Here is a 15,839-nt window from a genome sequence, read left to right on the forward strand (position 1 = left end):
GAACTTAAAGGTAGTGTCCACACTGTAAATTATGAATTTACATGAAAGGTGCTCTGAATTGACATGGCAGTGTGGAAGGTGAAGGGTTGATGAGACTGGGGGCAAAACATGTTCAAGAATATAAACAAAAGTTTGGTTAGTTTTTCATTATCATGTTCAGCTTTAAATAGGAGCATCTGTCTTACACTTTGTGTGAAATTTTATGAAAAAATTGAAATTATTAGTAGATTTTGACACTTTTAGATAAAGGAAAAGCTTCTTATGGCCTTGCCCATCTCATCTCCAATGTATCTACCTAATCATAGTAGTATGTGACAAAGCACTAATATTCCTCCTGGTATTTGGTCTATTAGCCAACCTTGCTAAGATGTATTACTCAGAGATGATTGTAATTTTGTCATGCTTGGTTTTCAGGTACACAAACCCAAAGACACTGCTTTTTGTGAAATTTCTCAATCTATTCACTCAGTAAGAGCAGTGTACATGATCTATTTGAACCTTGGGGGCATGCACCTACGCACATAGAAATTAAATTATTAGCGCTTCCAATTGGGTTAGGTTGCTATGGCGATTGTTCTGAATTTTTCACTCTCGGCACTTAGGTAGTACCTGGTGTAGGTTTCTAGAATAAGATGCCGGTTTCATTCCGAAGGTGAATGTGATTTAGAGTGTCTTTTTGCCTCTACGCATCCCACTCTGACTTTCCTTTTATGCTATTGGAGTTCCTTTGTGGACATTAGTGTGGGTGAATTGTGTACATGACATTTAAATGGCAATCATACTAGAGAGCAGGATAAAGGTGAATCTCTTTTAATTAGATTAATCACGCACTGTAAATAGCTTTCAGCAAGCATTTCATGGAAATTTCTCAAGTTTTATTGTTTGAAGGAAAAAAGGGGCACTATTTGTAAGGGAAAAAAATTAGTTTTCTTTAAAAGAGTAGAGTAATCTGTAGCAGTCTAATTCCACTACAAAGTAATGCATTAGGATGGATAGCAATGTAAAATGTTGGGAAGAAATTTTGTTTTAATCATCCGTCATTCTTTTTTGTGCAGTGAACTTTATGCATACAAGTTTTAATGCAGCATAAATTGAGTATAAAGCATAAATTGAACAGTCAGTTATTTTTGTAAGCTCTCAGTGATGTTATCTTTATATGTATTCACTATAAGATGCTATAAAAAATCACCAAAATAGCATAATGTTATGAGGTTTTTATAGCATTGATAAAATATATTACCCAACTAAGCCAAGAATCTTGATAACTGAAAAGGCAATTTGTTATATTTGTGAATGTACACAGCCTACTGCTGTCACCATACATCATATTACATAGTAGGTCTATATTTCAAAGAAAATGTTGGGTAATATATTAATTCATCATTTAAAAAGAATTACATCCCGCTGCTGCAACATCAAAGGGAACTAGAACTTCGGAATGGCAGAAAATCTCAAAGAAGATTTTAAATGAAGACATTCTTCAGTTTGCCAAATTTACATCCCACTGCTGCCACAAAAAGACTTTCTCAAAAGAAAAGGCCTACACAGAAGTATGCCAATTTGAAAATATTACATTCCAGCATATGTCAAAGAAAAAGGTTTATTAATTTGCCACTGCTGCTTAAAGTTTGCCTCACAGAGTGTATTGCTCCAGAAATCTAACAAAAAAAAGTAAGTAATCAAGAAAATGTTTAATTTTGTGACATTTACAATGTCCCTCATTTTGCAGAGAAGAGGGGAAGTATTCAAGAAAAAGATTAATTTTGTGAAACATAAAAAGGGGTCAGAATATTCTATGATGATATTTATTTTATCAATTCTGTCAGCACTTTTAACATCTTTAAAACATACTCCTTTTTTAATTTTAAGAAGTAAAATCAAAGGTTCTTCCACTGGCTTGTCCAAATGGCCATTGACTTATTGGTAACGCATGGAAAAATAGCTTGTTGACAGGAACTACTTCCAAATGACTGATTGATGAAAATTCTTTCTTGTTTGTATGTTCAGATACCAATCATGCTAATGAACATTTCCTGAAAGGAATGAACCAATGCCCTGTTAAGGGAAGACCTTTCAAGTAATAATTACACAAGAACCTCTTCTTTCATCCATCTGTAGGTCTTGATTAGCAAACCATCCTTTAGTGATAATGTACTAGCAGAACATGAACTCCAAATTGAAAGGATCCCCTTTTTCATTATCTTTCCCCTGCTGATCGATGAACACCACAAAGAGAAGGATTTGGGGATGATATGTATTCCATACTGACACCAAATCATAATATTCTCACGTTACCGTTTCTGTGACGTCTGTAGAATCCCTTTTAAATTGGCAATCTAATTTGAGTCTAAAGTAAAGGAGCTGTGAATCTCTTGGGATTATGAATCAGATCTCCGTCAGTATCATCTTTGTCCCATATAATAGTCATATTCAGACCGACCCAATCACCAGAATTTCTGTGAAATTACTAGAACTTGTTCAGGCTTAAAAATACCCCATAATCATTTCCCGCATTCACAACAAACCAAAGCAGACCTTTTTCGGGTAAGATCTCAAAAAACTATGAGAATGTGCAGTATGATATGATTAGAAGAGACCTGTGCACAATTCAAAACTGTTTGCTGAGGAGCCCAGGGCTCACTGGGTTGAGAAAATTTCTTATAATTTGCTTTCAGACTGCACAAAACTCTGTGGTCTTGAAAAGATTCATTGAAATGTTTTTCGTAATTTTGACAAGTACCTTCTATTTAGGAGGTATTTCCTTTTAGGAATGTCAGAAGTAATTTGCTTTTACACTGATCAAAATACCTGGTATAATATAATCTGATAAATCAGGGTAAATTTCCTGATCAGAGAATACTTGGTATTCTTGAACTATGAGTTGGTCTGAATACACCTTTTGTCCCAGTTGTTGGTTGTTTGGTTCACCCTCAGACCGATGATGAAGAAAGAATCAATCCAATCCACCAAGTGATTCCTCCTCGCATTTCAACTTGGACTTTTGTGAACCTGTTAAATGAGATGATTCTACCCATGGGTTTCCTTAGAGGCCTTAGCCTTTTCATGAACCTTTGGAATTAGGACAGTGGGTTATTTGATTTGGATGCTTTCTTGAGATAATGATCTCATTTCTAGTAGGAGGATGAAGATAATTATAATTTTTTGAGCAGTCATAACATCATTGAAATTGATTTTGTTTTCAATCTGAATGCGCAATGTGATTGAATATCAAGAAGATATAAGATATACATCATTTATTTTATTTTTAATGTGTACAATTTAAAAAATAGATTTTAATTGAAAATCACAAAACTTTATCGAGTAAAACACATTTTTATTTAGGGCATACACATTCATAAGATCTAATAATGAATTGGAATGGTCAAACTCACATCCACTTTGGGGGAATTACCAAAACTAAAAATAGGATATAAGAACCATCAGTAGTTTAGATATAACTGTAGAAACAACATGCATTTTTATGTACTGATCATGGGTAAAGTGATACTCACAAGGAGGGTGAATGTCTTGCTTTGTGTGTGTTCGAGTTTGCTATTATTTATTTCTGGGGACATTTTTTTACATTTTCCCATCAACTGGGATGTCTTACTACTGTGAATGCATGTCCCCAGTCTAGATAACCATGCCAATCAATTCCTCATCTTATTCCAAGCTCAAACCATTTCATATAGTAAAAGTATGATTTGTAAAAAAAAACTTATCCATTTTGGCATTTCAAATCTCAAGTTGTGTGTTTAGGGGGTATATAGGCTCCATCTCTGGTTAGTGGACTGTGCTAGTGTTTTATTTGAACCATGTTTGAAAATGAGCCTGGTTAGTGGATTGAATTCAAAATTTGAGTTTATGAAACACACTGTCCCCATTTTGGCGATTAATTATATGTGAGTCCCCAATTACGGGACTGTTTGTGAGTGTGTGTGTGTACCATATAAACTAGTGGCAGCAGTGGGACGAAAATTACATGTTTATTTGTCATTCATCTATGCATTGTAATGTATGTGTTTCCTTGCTTCTTTCTTCTAGATGCCTTTCAATGGATGCAGTACCATGGCTGGAATTAACGAGGACTCTCTTTCCTGGAATAAGCTTTGATATATTCTTGAATATATCAGTAGTATCTACTACCTGACATGTGACCAAGCTTGATTGTGAGTCCGAGTGAACACTGATTTACGGTTTGATGCACTTGTACCTAAGGAGCTTAGACCGGATTCGTCTGTGGCTCCAGGCAACGCTGTCATCGCTGCAGCTGAATTTCTGGAGAGGGAGTGAAGTGTCAAAAGGAGATATGTGCAGCAGAGCTCACCGACATAAATGGAATGATCGATGTATTATGATTACCAACTAGCATGCTTGAGATGAAGGCAAAATAACTACACAGCCACTGGCACAACCACTGTTACATGTATCTCCAATGAACACATTCTTGTATTGGCGATAGGAGCAGTTTACACTAGCAATACCACCAAGAAAGCTTCAACAATCAGACAAAACAACACTTAACATGTGTCTGGAGCACTTAATTCAAGTCTTTTGCAACTGGGAAAGCAAAATTATGTGATAAATATATTATTTTGCATGTTACAGAAAAAAGTTAAACTTTGTCCAAGCAACTGATATAACTTTGTAAAAGTAGTGAAAGTATTCCCAAACCACCAAAAAAACCAATTCTTATAAACGAACACAAAATTATTTGTCACTATACCTGAAATTTTAAGCAATATAAACCCCAAAACTTATCTAATTCGAAAAAATGTAAATGATGTTATATGAACATTGTGGCAGATAACATTGAGGATTTCATCTGCATCGTTACCACCTTTTTGTGCCACCACCACAACTGCAACAAAACAATTAGAAACTACTTGATTCAAAGCAGGGAAATGACTGCAACATAAACTACTTGTTTTTAAACACACAAATTAATTGCAGTAAGTAAATACAACCACATCAACAAAGTCGCTTCTTCTGAGCTAAGAAACTAATCATCTACCAGCTTTTTTCAAGTTCAACTTTTTAAAGTTGTTTTATTGTCTCCACCTTGCGCTGGGGGAAATGCTGCTTTGTGGGTATTAAATGCAACTTCTTCAGCATCAAAAGTCACATCCTCATTGCTTGAAAGGAGACTATCACTGCCAGAAATTCTGTTTTCTACAAGCCTTTTCTTGCAACCTGCCATCGTGTTGCTGCTATATTTTGTCGTGAATCACAGCTTGTTGTCATGGTGGTCAAAACAGCAGGATTAGAACCACAACAACAGCCATATCCAGCAATGTCTCAGGGAACAGGACCAAGTGTGGTAAGTTGCATGAAACTTTCCAACCAACTTGGTTTGGTTTAGTTTTACTCACGGTATAAGAATAAACAATACATTCTACAAATATGGAAACTAACTACAAACAATTGTCATGATGTAAATACTTTAAAAGATACAATTGGATCACTCTAACCATATGTACAACTTTTAGAACAAACTTTACAGGAAGTCTTTTTTTTTTTGGGGGGGGGTATTCAATTTATTGATTAATGATTTTCCAATGAGACTTGAATTTTTTTTTGCTTTTCTAGAAGATATACACTTAACTACATTTGCGTAAAAATTTGCACCTAATTTCAACATTCATGACTTGCTTTACAATCATGCTAATTCGAAATTTGTTTAAGTAGCCCTGAAAATGCATACAATTTAGCTCCCTAATTAGCTACAGGATGTGAACAATTTTATTATTTAATTTTTAATAAACCTTAAAATGAAACAGAGATGCAAAGAGCTTGGACAGTCCAGTGTGCAGTGAAACAAAGCCTTATTGTGGGGATGATTTCTATGAGTGACTGAATTGATAATTGTGTAGGATCAATTGTAAAATCTGCTCCACGATCAATCACTACGCTGTATGTTACAGAGTCCAGGGTTGAAGACACATGACCCTGTCTTAATGGAGAAACTTACATCAGGGGACCCGTAACATAAAGCTTAGAGATTGATCATGGGACTAATAATAATAATGTGACTTTATAAAGTGCCAAATCCACTCTGTAGAGTGCTCAAAGTGCATGAAGAGATGAGAGTTTAATAAAAAAAGTTTTTTTAAGATTTGTTAAAGTCTCGACAGAGGTACATTTTTGTGTCTTCAGGAAAGCTTTTCCACAAAGTTGGGCATGCAAAAGCAAATAATTTTTCCCCCAAAGTTTTTTAAACTTTTGTAATAACAAGGTGGCCAAAAGTGGATGAGTGCAAAGACCTACTTGGTCTGTAGTAATAAATAAATGAAAGACTGTATTGTGGTGTTGATCCAAGAACACTATGAAAAGCAAGCAGCAAAATCGTAAAGATAATCCTATTTTTGATCGAGAGCCAATGATTTCTACGATTGATTGCATTGATAATTGTGTATGATCAATCGTAAAACTCAGCCCAGCAATCAATCCCTATGCTTTGTGATACAGGGTCCAGCATTTCTTTCCTTCCTGTGATTTTTGTTTTCTTCTTTTCAATGTAGTCCACATCATACCCACATGAAGTTATTGAGAGTGAACAGGGCTTTTGGCAGCACTCCTATGCACCTTATGCAGTAGGCTTCGGCTGTGCAGTATTTGTTATATTACTAGCAATTGTAAGTAGTCTCATGGACTTGGTCCTTATGCAGTCATTAATATTAAGAGGAGATAGTGAAGTCATTGAAACTCCCTGCAAACTCAAAAGTTACACTTATGACATGAAGTATTTCCTTACTATTAAATTATTAATTAATTTATTTATATATATATGTATTTATTCACTCATTCATTTACTTATTCATTTATTTATTTATTCATTTATCCATTCGTTTTTTTAATCAATTTATTCATTTATTTAGTCATATGAACATAAATAGCAAGGTTAGTAATTGTACAAAAATAAACTGTAAAAAGCATGATATCAAGAAAGAAATGCATAATTAGATGAAGAGAATCCTAAAGTGCAGATAGAGCTCATATGTAAGGAGCACAATCCTGCCATAATGAATTAAATGGGGAGCTGCTCAAGTAAATTATGTTCATGTTTCCCCTGAAAACTTTCTCACACATTGTTATCTTCACCCAGGAGTAGTTCAAATATGCTTTGTCAATAATCTTCTGTGTAATCTTTCTTTATAGATATGCTACTGTTGCTGCAAAGCATGGCGCGCCAAGCATTTACGGGACGAGGAGAAACGAATATGTATGTATCCACCCATCAAACCAGAAACTCAAGAGGGTCAATTAATCCAACCAGAGTCCGGCTATACGTATGCATCGCTTGCTCGTAGTGAACCTATTAAGATAAAGACCAAAGGACTACAAGAAAGGTTGGTAGATTCAAAATTTGAAATGATCGAGACCAAAAAACTTTATGCATCCCTAGAGTTTAATTGAGGGATTTGTACAGTTACTAACTAGTTCAATTTACACAATACGTATTATTTGCCCTGGATTTTTTAAATCATTTGTTTTCTGTTTATTAATTTGTTATGTCTCTTGTATTTATCTTCATTATGTTTTATACCTCATTTGGAACTTTCTTCCCAGTCTTTTCAGTTTTTTGTCTATTCTCTTTAAAATATCTTTGGTTCACTTGCTAAAAGCTGTGCTTTCAGAGTTGTCTTCTCCACAAAATAACCAATACAAATTTACTTACTTGGATTTACTTGGCTGTTGTGACATAACGTAAGGCAATATGCTTATGTTCCCCCTCATTGCTTTTCTTATCTATGGTAAGGTTTGTGAACAATAATATAAATGATGTGGAAGAGGTTCATCGTGGTGAAGGATTGAGTAGAAGAAATAACCAGTTGTCTCACGATGTAGCAAACGTAGTAGGAAAGCGACGTTTCGTCTGCAAGCTGCTAGACTTCGTCAGGCAATGAGCAAAGACGCTGCTGCACACGGGTTATATAGCGTCGGGAGCTATTGTCTGGCTCCACTCGGGCGTGAGCCGCGCTGTGATTGGCCGGAGCCGCTGGCCAATATAAATCATTTTATAGCAAGTTCAATCCTCTCCTTGGTGCTTTTGACCTTAATTTTTGTCACCATGTGTTTAACATTTTGTATTTGTTTAATAGGAGAAGCTCTTCTCAGTCTCTAACACTTGACATCAATGCTCCAACAGAAACAGTCAGATGGGTAGCCTCACCTCCAAGAGAAAGGTATGTGATAGTAGCTCAAACTATTTCTTTTTAATGTATATTTAATAGCTTAAATAATGATTTATAAAACAAAATTTAATACTATAATTTGAGAATATTTATACTGCTCTTTAATTTCTCAAAAAATACATCAATGTAAAATAATATGAGCAATATTCGATTTTAAGGTATGAAGTCTCTTGCCATGTAACACAAATCATTGCAGTTTACCGTAGATTTTGTTTTACAAATGATTGCATTGGTTACAATGTACAATTAATAATTTGTAATATTGGACCTTGATATTTAATCCTGTTTTGTTTTATACGCAGCTCTGTACAAGAATACTTAGAGTCAGCAGGCAACAGAATGACGAGAAAACAACTCAGAAATTCAATTAAAAATTTCCGTGCCCTCCATGAAGAATTCTGGGTAAGTCAATGAAACAAATGATGCACAGCTGTGTCAGTGACAATGGAGCCCACCCTGGGGTATTACAGTGACCCTCACCACTAACTTAAATTCAGATTTGTGCATTATTTGTTTTATGGGTCTCATGTATGAGTTGTAGATGTCAAATCCCCTCCGGACTTCCTCATTCCAAACTTTCCACTGAATAATGAAGAAATAACTACATCTTCCTTTCTATTATGGCATCCTCAGTGTATAAAAAGCCTTGCTAGACTGCCTTCTTATTGTAAGAACCTATATTTTTTTATTTTAAATTTTATTTTAAATTTCATTTGTTCTAAAAGTTTAAATCTTGATATTGTCCTGATTTTATCCCATAGGACATTCCAATGAACCATCCAGAGAGTGTTGAGGTCCCAGGTTCAGCGGCGAAAAACAGGTATAGCACCATACTACCAAATCCACAGACTAGAGTCTCACTTCCACCGATCAGCGGCGATCCACTCTCTGATTACATCAATGCAAATATCATCAGGGTAAGATGATAGATGATGATGATGATGGTGATGATGATGATGATGATGATGATATGATGAATTGATGATGATGATGATATGATGAATTGATGACGGTGATTATAATGATGATGATGATGATGATAATGATGATAATAACAATAGTGGTGGTGAGGATGATGATGATGAGTGTATGATTGTGTAAATCATGCCATCAACATACCCATATTAGTCATGCAATCAGTAATTCATCTTGCCATCAATTCTCTCATATGCTATCACCATTATGTCCAAGGAATCTGATATCAAGTATATATCCATTAACCAATCAAACAATCAATAATAACATCAATGATGCAATTGATGAAATTATTACATCATCATTCATTTGATTACCCAGATATCTGCTTTCCTGATATCCAGTTGATCTTTAATGCAATCAATGAGGTTATTATGTCTTCATTTATTTGATTACCCTAACATCAGTTATGCTCATATCCAGTTGATCATCAATAGAACAGACTCTCCCTAAAAATAAGTACATCTAGAAACCTCTATGTCATATTCATGAAGTGCTTTATTTTTCTTGCAGGGGTATGATAGAGAGCCCAATGCTTTCATTGCCACCCAAGGCCCAATGGCTCACACTCTTGCAGACTTCTGGAGGATGATCTGGTTTACCAATGCACCAGTTATCGTCATGGTAACCAAAATCAAAGAGAGGAAAAGAGTGAGTATTCCTCAAAGCTGTCAAACATCTCATACAATAACACAAATATCACTTACTGTGTAATGTACAGTGAAGACCTAAAAGAAAAATAAAATTGATTCAAATGCCAACCAGGAGTTTTGACATATTTTTCAATGTTTTAAATGTTTATTGATAAATACAAGTTAAAGTTTTTGGCCCTTATATATACTACTACTTCAGTTAAATCTTGCAGATTTTTTTATAATGTAAAAAACCCCTAAAGATTTCATTAGCTTAACTATTTAGGCACTTGTGGATATCACTTTATTCAGTATGTCAAAATTTCTCTCTTCATGTAGAGTACAATTTTTAAAATTCATATAAATTGCAATTTTTTGTTGTTATGATGTTTTATGTTTTTTAGTCCTTGAATGGAATGTTAAGAACCCACTGCACTATTCATATAAGAGTAGGGAGAAACCCTGGTGTAGTGGTCCACCTGCATTCCCCCCAATCAGTTATATGAAGAGGAGAGACCTGTGGGTCATTGTGATTCAGTTCGCTTTTCGCCTTCCAGGCACAGTTGACGCCAAACAAATAATAATAACATGAAAAATTTATAATAAAATATGTTAATCTCTTTTTCAGAGTAAATGTGAGATGTATTGGCCTCAAGGTCAAGGTTTCTATGGTGATATTGATGTGACGGTGGAAGAAACAGTTCCCAAAGATGATTATATACTTAAAATATTTACATTGAAGGTAAGCTCTGCTTTTAATAAGGGTTTTCATAGTCAAAGTTTATTGGCTCATTTTCTAGCATCTATCTAAAGCAGCTTAAAACTGTGTACACTAGAGCAGTAACAGACTATTCCATATATTACTTATTCTTACATAAGAATTTTTTATTAAAAAATATTTCTATCTCTGTTATGGCCCTTGGTATGAATATTTTTTTACCGTGTCCTGTGTTGTGGCCTCCAGTTTGCACTTCTGTATTTGGTTTTTTGCTTGGAATTTAGTTGTATATTTCTATGATGTCATCCCTGAACTCTTCTGTATGCTCCGTTCTCATTAACTGACCCACAAAGAAAATATTTTGGCCTCCTCTGATATTGAAGGTTGATGACTTAGGCATTGTTAAACGATCAAATTGTGAACAAATTTCACATCACAGTATTTTCAATTTCTTACACTGACCTTGTTTGTGCACAGTACTTAAATGAATGTCGTCAGGTATTGCATTACTGGTACACTGCATGGCCAGACAATAAACCTCCCGAGAACCCAGTGACCCTGCTGGAAATGATACGTGAAGTGGAATTCAGCAGGATAGACCCTACGCTTCCAAGAGGACCAGTCATAGTCCATTGCAGGTATGTAGACCTGGTCTTGCTGCTTAATATGGTCTTGGTTCAGTAATAAATATTGCATATAAATAGATAGACATTAAGATGATGTGATAAATAGATATTAATCAAAATAATGATGTGTAGGTTAGAATAGGATTTGTTTATATAAAAAAATCTTGTAAACCAGGGCATTATAAAACCAAGTTTATTATGGGTAATTACATAAATAATAATTATATGCAATCAATCATAGAAATCAAGTGTATGATCAATCACTAAGCTTTGTGTTATGGGCTCGTACGTGGGATTCCAACCCATGTCACAGGCATGACCAGCTTTGTGGTGGCAGCGGTGGGATCATTATCATACCATTGGAGTAAACCTTATGCATTAATTGACATCATCTTTGCTGTTGTAACACCAAACTTAGCCATCGATCAGGGAGCTGATAATAATGATTAATTACATTAATAATCATGTGCAATCAATAATTTGATTTAAGCTTATGATCACTAAGCTTTGTGTTATGGGATCTTATAAGTGCTTAGTGGTGGCAGCGGTGGGATGAATATCATACCCCTGGAATAAACCTTATGCATGGATATCATTGTGCCTCCATCTTAGACACTCAATCCATTGCCTTGCATGCATAGGTGATCTGCAGCTGGCACATCTCTGACTACTCTCATTACTGTATATGTAGGCTGAGGGAGGTCGCACGCTTATGATATCACATGCGAAAGATTTATGACCAACAATAGAAACCAGAGTCTCTCTCCATTGTAACTAATATGAAACATTGTTGATGTTTTACTTTTCAGTGCTGGACTAGGTCGGACAGGGTGTTACATTGCAATCACTATTGGTATGAGACAAATGGATGAGGAGAGCATGGTTGATATACTAGGCATTGTATGCCAGATCAGACAAGATAGGTAAGAACTGTGTTATTACTATTTATCTACCTCTAAAATTATTATGGATGGGGAAAAAGAAGGAGGAGCAAGATGAGGGTGTGCAGAAATAAGGAGGTGGAGGAAGAGGGAGGAAGTTGGAAAGAATGAGGAAGAAGGAGAAGGCTAGGAGATAGGAGGTGATTAATATAAGTTTAATACGAGGGATTATTTGCCAGATCACAGGATAGGTGAGAAGGTACCATCACATAATGTACCAGTTATCCTGGTAAAAGAAGAATAGGTAGGAGGAGAGGAGGAGGAGAAGAATTAGGAGAGGAGAAGGAGGAGGAGAGAAGGAGAAGAAGGAGGAGGAGAATAAGAAGGAGGACAAAAAGAGGGAAGGAGAGAAGAAGGGGTAGTGGAGGAGGAAAAAGATAGAGGGTAATGAAGAATAATGAGATTGAGATAAGTTAATGTACTTGACATTGTCCATCAGATCAGATGAGAAAGGTGCTAATTATTTAACTTGATGTATCACATGAACATCCTGATGGAAAAAATAGGAGGAAAAAGAGGAAGGAAGAGAAGGAGACAGGATGAGTGGGAAAGGGCATGAGTCCAGGATTATAAATTGAAACCTAGCTATCCAATGTATCTTCCTTCTCAAACAGTTTGATTAATTACTTAAGTTGTTCTAGTATTATATTTTCTTATTCAATTGCTTTCTGATGATTTATTTATGTTGATAACATAAGTTTTGTAGTATCATAATTTTCCTCTATTTATCTATTTATGTTAACACACATTGTAGTAGGATTAGAATTTTCTCTATGTTTTTATGTTAATGTAGAAGTATCTTAATTTTTCTTTATTTAACTGTTGTGTTAATTACTAATGGATGAATAATATAATTTTTTTCTATTTATCTGTTTACAGAGGAGGAATGATCCAAACGAACGAGCAGTATGAATTCATTCATCAAGCTCTTTGCCTCTATGAAAAATGTCTGCCACGAAGAGAATCTATCACAGGGACAGAGTGAGGGCGCCCTTCACCCGGCAAGCGAGGTCTTCGTATTCAATCCATTCAACACAGAACCAACAGCATTATAATGCTCTACTATTATTTATTTACTTAAGCATTTCATCATTGTTATGATCCATATTCATTATATTTTGGAGAGTAAACAAAATCATGAAGAAATTAAGTCTTATTGGCCATTTTTTTTGCATCATTGATTCAAGATAGATTTTTAATCTTTCCAGGGCTGTGATACATTGAAGATATAATTAATTTTACAATGGATTGAGATTGTAGGTCTATGACAGACTTTTTACTAGAAATTACAATCAATTGTAATAATTGTTTCTCTTAATATCACTATGCCCAGAAATAGACATCACTGTTGTCATGGAAACCTACCAATGAAGGCAATTTATGAGTACCTGAAAGTGAAAAGTAATTTTTACTTACTACCAGATTTTGGAGGAGAATTTTTCTATAAAACAAAATTCAGGTTAGACATTTTTAAAGGCTATGTTGATCAGTATTTCATCATCATTTTTGCAAATATTTTTAGCATATCTCTTTAAAGTTAAATTGAATTGTGTCAGGAAAATATCATTTTAAACCTCAATGGAATCTCAACACATATTGAGATATGTGAAAAGAAATATAATGCAATTTTCTGAAGGAAATTGTAAATTATTAGTGTTTGGCACATCACAGTTGTTCTTAGTATAATGTTAATTTATCTTTTCATTGAAATTTCCAGCCTTGATAAGAATTATAACATGAAGCGTTAGAAGAGTTTTCATTTGAATTTTTGTTTCACTGTTTAATCTGTATTATTATTTTAACCTATATAGTTTGTAACAGATATCTATTTTTTGAATCATATATGAAAATAATATCAATCTTAATATATTGAAGTACATACATTATAAGAATATCATTCCTAGCAGTATAGCAGGTGGGTGTTTCATAAAGCTGTTCATAAGAGCGACTTTAAGGACGACTGGTGATCCTTTCTTGCGGTAATGGTATATACCCAAATGTTCGTTGGCGATGGTTTAGCGCATAAGAACAGATCACCAGTCGTTCTTAAAGTCGCTCTTAACTTACGAACAGCTTTATGAAACACCCACCAGTATTTGATTTGATTTATGCTTGTCAGAACTTTACTCATTTATTAAAAGTAGCTAATATACCTTGCTTATATAAATATGATTTTGTAAACTTGATGTATAATTATGTTTTATCCATGGATTGGAAATGTTAACTTTACAAATTAAATTATGAAATATTTTATTTTCTAAATCAGTTATTAGGTCATGTAAAGCTTGAGTATAGCTTTGTAAAGATGGCTCTTATGTTATTTACATCTTATTTTTAATATTGGTATTTCTCATCTATTCTTGCTGCACTTCTTTTGCCATTTAGAGCAAAAGATACCTAATTCACCTTTCCTTACAATGAGTTACTAGGTTAATCGAAATAGGTAGAGAACTTTTTATTTCTTGGCTTTTACCCCTTGACTTTTCTTCTTTTTTATATAATACTAATTATTTTAGAGAAGATCAGTTCTCTCTCAAATTGGCAACAACCATCATTATTGTTTCCTCTCATACACTTAGTAAACTATGGGTTAGATCAGCCATCATTCCTTAAATTGGCAATGTCTGCTTGTTCCCTATCTCAAATACATGGTGAGTTTTTAGTTAGATGAATGCATGTAATAATGCATAATGACTCAAACTTAAGATTTGTCCTCACATCCTTTATGATTATATTGTCAAATTTACAAATAATGAGGAGAGAAATGGATTTAATCGTTTTAATTTAGTATTAAAACAATGCCTTTACTGTTAGTGATGGTGATGGGCAAACTATCTTATTTTGCGGGAAATTAAATTGTTGAGGAATGATAGCAAATATAACAAGGAAGGGATAGTTTCAACATGTCCGTGCAAGAACGCCTGTAGCAGAACACTTTCGGGCACCACATTTTTGCTGAAACGCCCTTTCACAATGCACTTATGCACAAAGTTTTGTTAAGGGCGTACTGCACCGACGCAACGGTTTGCCTCGTCATGTGAAAATGAGATGACTATAATGCTAGTTTTGCAGTTGGTTGATTGATTCATGTCTTACTACATGTATAAGCTATGCGGTTGTATTTTCATAGCCTTGGCATGTCAGAGATGACCCATTATAGAGAACCCATATTCACATTATCGCTAAGTACAGATTGTTATAATCTCGCAGCGAAAGATGCAGAATAATTTCCATGAACTGAAAAGAGAAAGATAACAGGATGAAATTATTGTTAATGAGATATTCATCAGGCCTACCTTAAAATTTGCCATGAATATTGAATAATTTAGATGAAACCTGACATTACAAAGACGAAAATTCTTTCTAAGAAGTTTAGTCATTGAGTACAATATGTTATCAACTAGACATTGTTTACAAGCAGAAGGGCATTAATTGAGTCGATATTTCATTAAATGATAGTTTGATTCATGATTGTAAATTTGTAGTGACTTACTAATATTCCTCCAAAGTGGACTAATATCGATAATGTATTATTTGTATTCTTTGAAAGGATCCAATTTATATTTTATGGGTGTCAATACAACAATCGTAAATGATTGGCAAGTCTAAATCTGCAATTAATATCAAGATTGTAATGTTTTACCTGGTTATCAGTATTCATTAATTTGGTTTTAAAAGTGGAAATTTTTTTTGAAAATTCAAAATTATATATTCAGTGTTTGAATAATACTATCAATTTAATATATTATGTG

General features: G+C 34.3%; 1 protein-coding gene across 1 annotated transcript in view; it reads left to right on the forward strand.

Moving 5' to 3' along the window:
- Positions 1-15,218, forward strand: part of LOC121421203 (tyrosine-protein phosphatase non-receptor type 5-like) — a 32,957-nt gene extending 17,739 nt beyond the window's left edge. The window contains exons 3-13 of the mRNA XM_041615866.1: positions 4,045-5,320; positions 6,522-6,635; positions 7,159-7,349; positions 8,103-8,186; positions 8,498-8,597; positions 8,957-9,112; positions 9,684-9,821; positions 10,431-10,544; positions 10,998-11,158; positions 11,956-12,069; positions 12,967-15,218. Coding sequence (XP_041471800.1) covers positions 5,243-5,320; positions 6,522-6,635; positions 7,159-7,349; positions 8,103-8,186; positions 8,498-8,597; positions 8,957-9,112; positions 9,684-9,821; positions 10,431-10,544; positions 10,998-11,158; positions 11,956-12,069; positions 12,967-13,072 — 1,356 coding nt within the window. The 5' untranslated portion in view covers positions 4,045-5,242 and the 3' untranslated portion in view covers positions 13,073-15,218. The remainder of the gene's footprint in view (positions 1-4,044; positions 5,321-6,521; positions 6,636-7,158; positions 7,350-8,102; positions 8,187-8,497; positions 8,598-8,956; positions 9,113-9,683; positions 9,822-10,430; positions 10,545-10,997; positions 11,159-11,955; positions 12,070-12,966) is intronic.
- The last annotated feature ends 621 nt before the right edge of the window (positions 15,219-15,839 follow it).

The sequence above is a fragment of the Lytechinus variegatus genome, chromosome 9 (genome assembly GCF_018143015.1).
Source record: "Lytechinus variegatus isolate NC3 chromosome 9, Lvar_3.0, whole genome shotgun sequence".
In the NCBI taxonomy this organism is placed as follows: Eukaryota; Metazoa; Echinodermata; class Echinoidea; order Temnopleuroida; family Toxopneustidae; genus Lytechinus; species Lytechinus variegatus.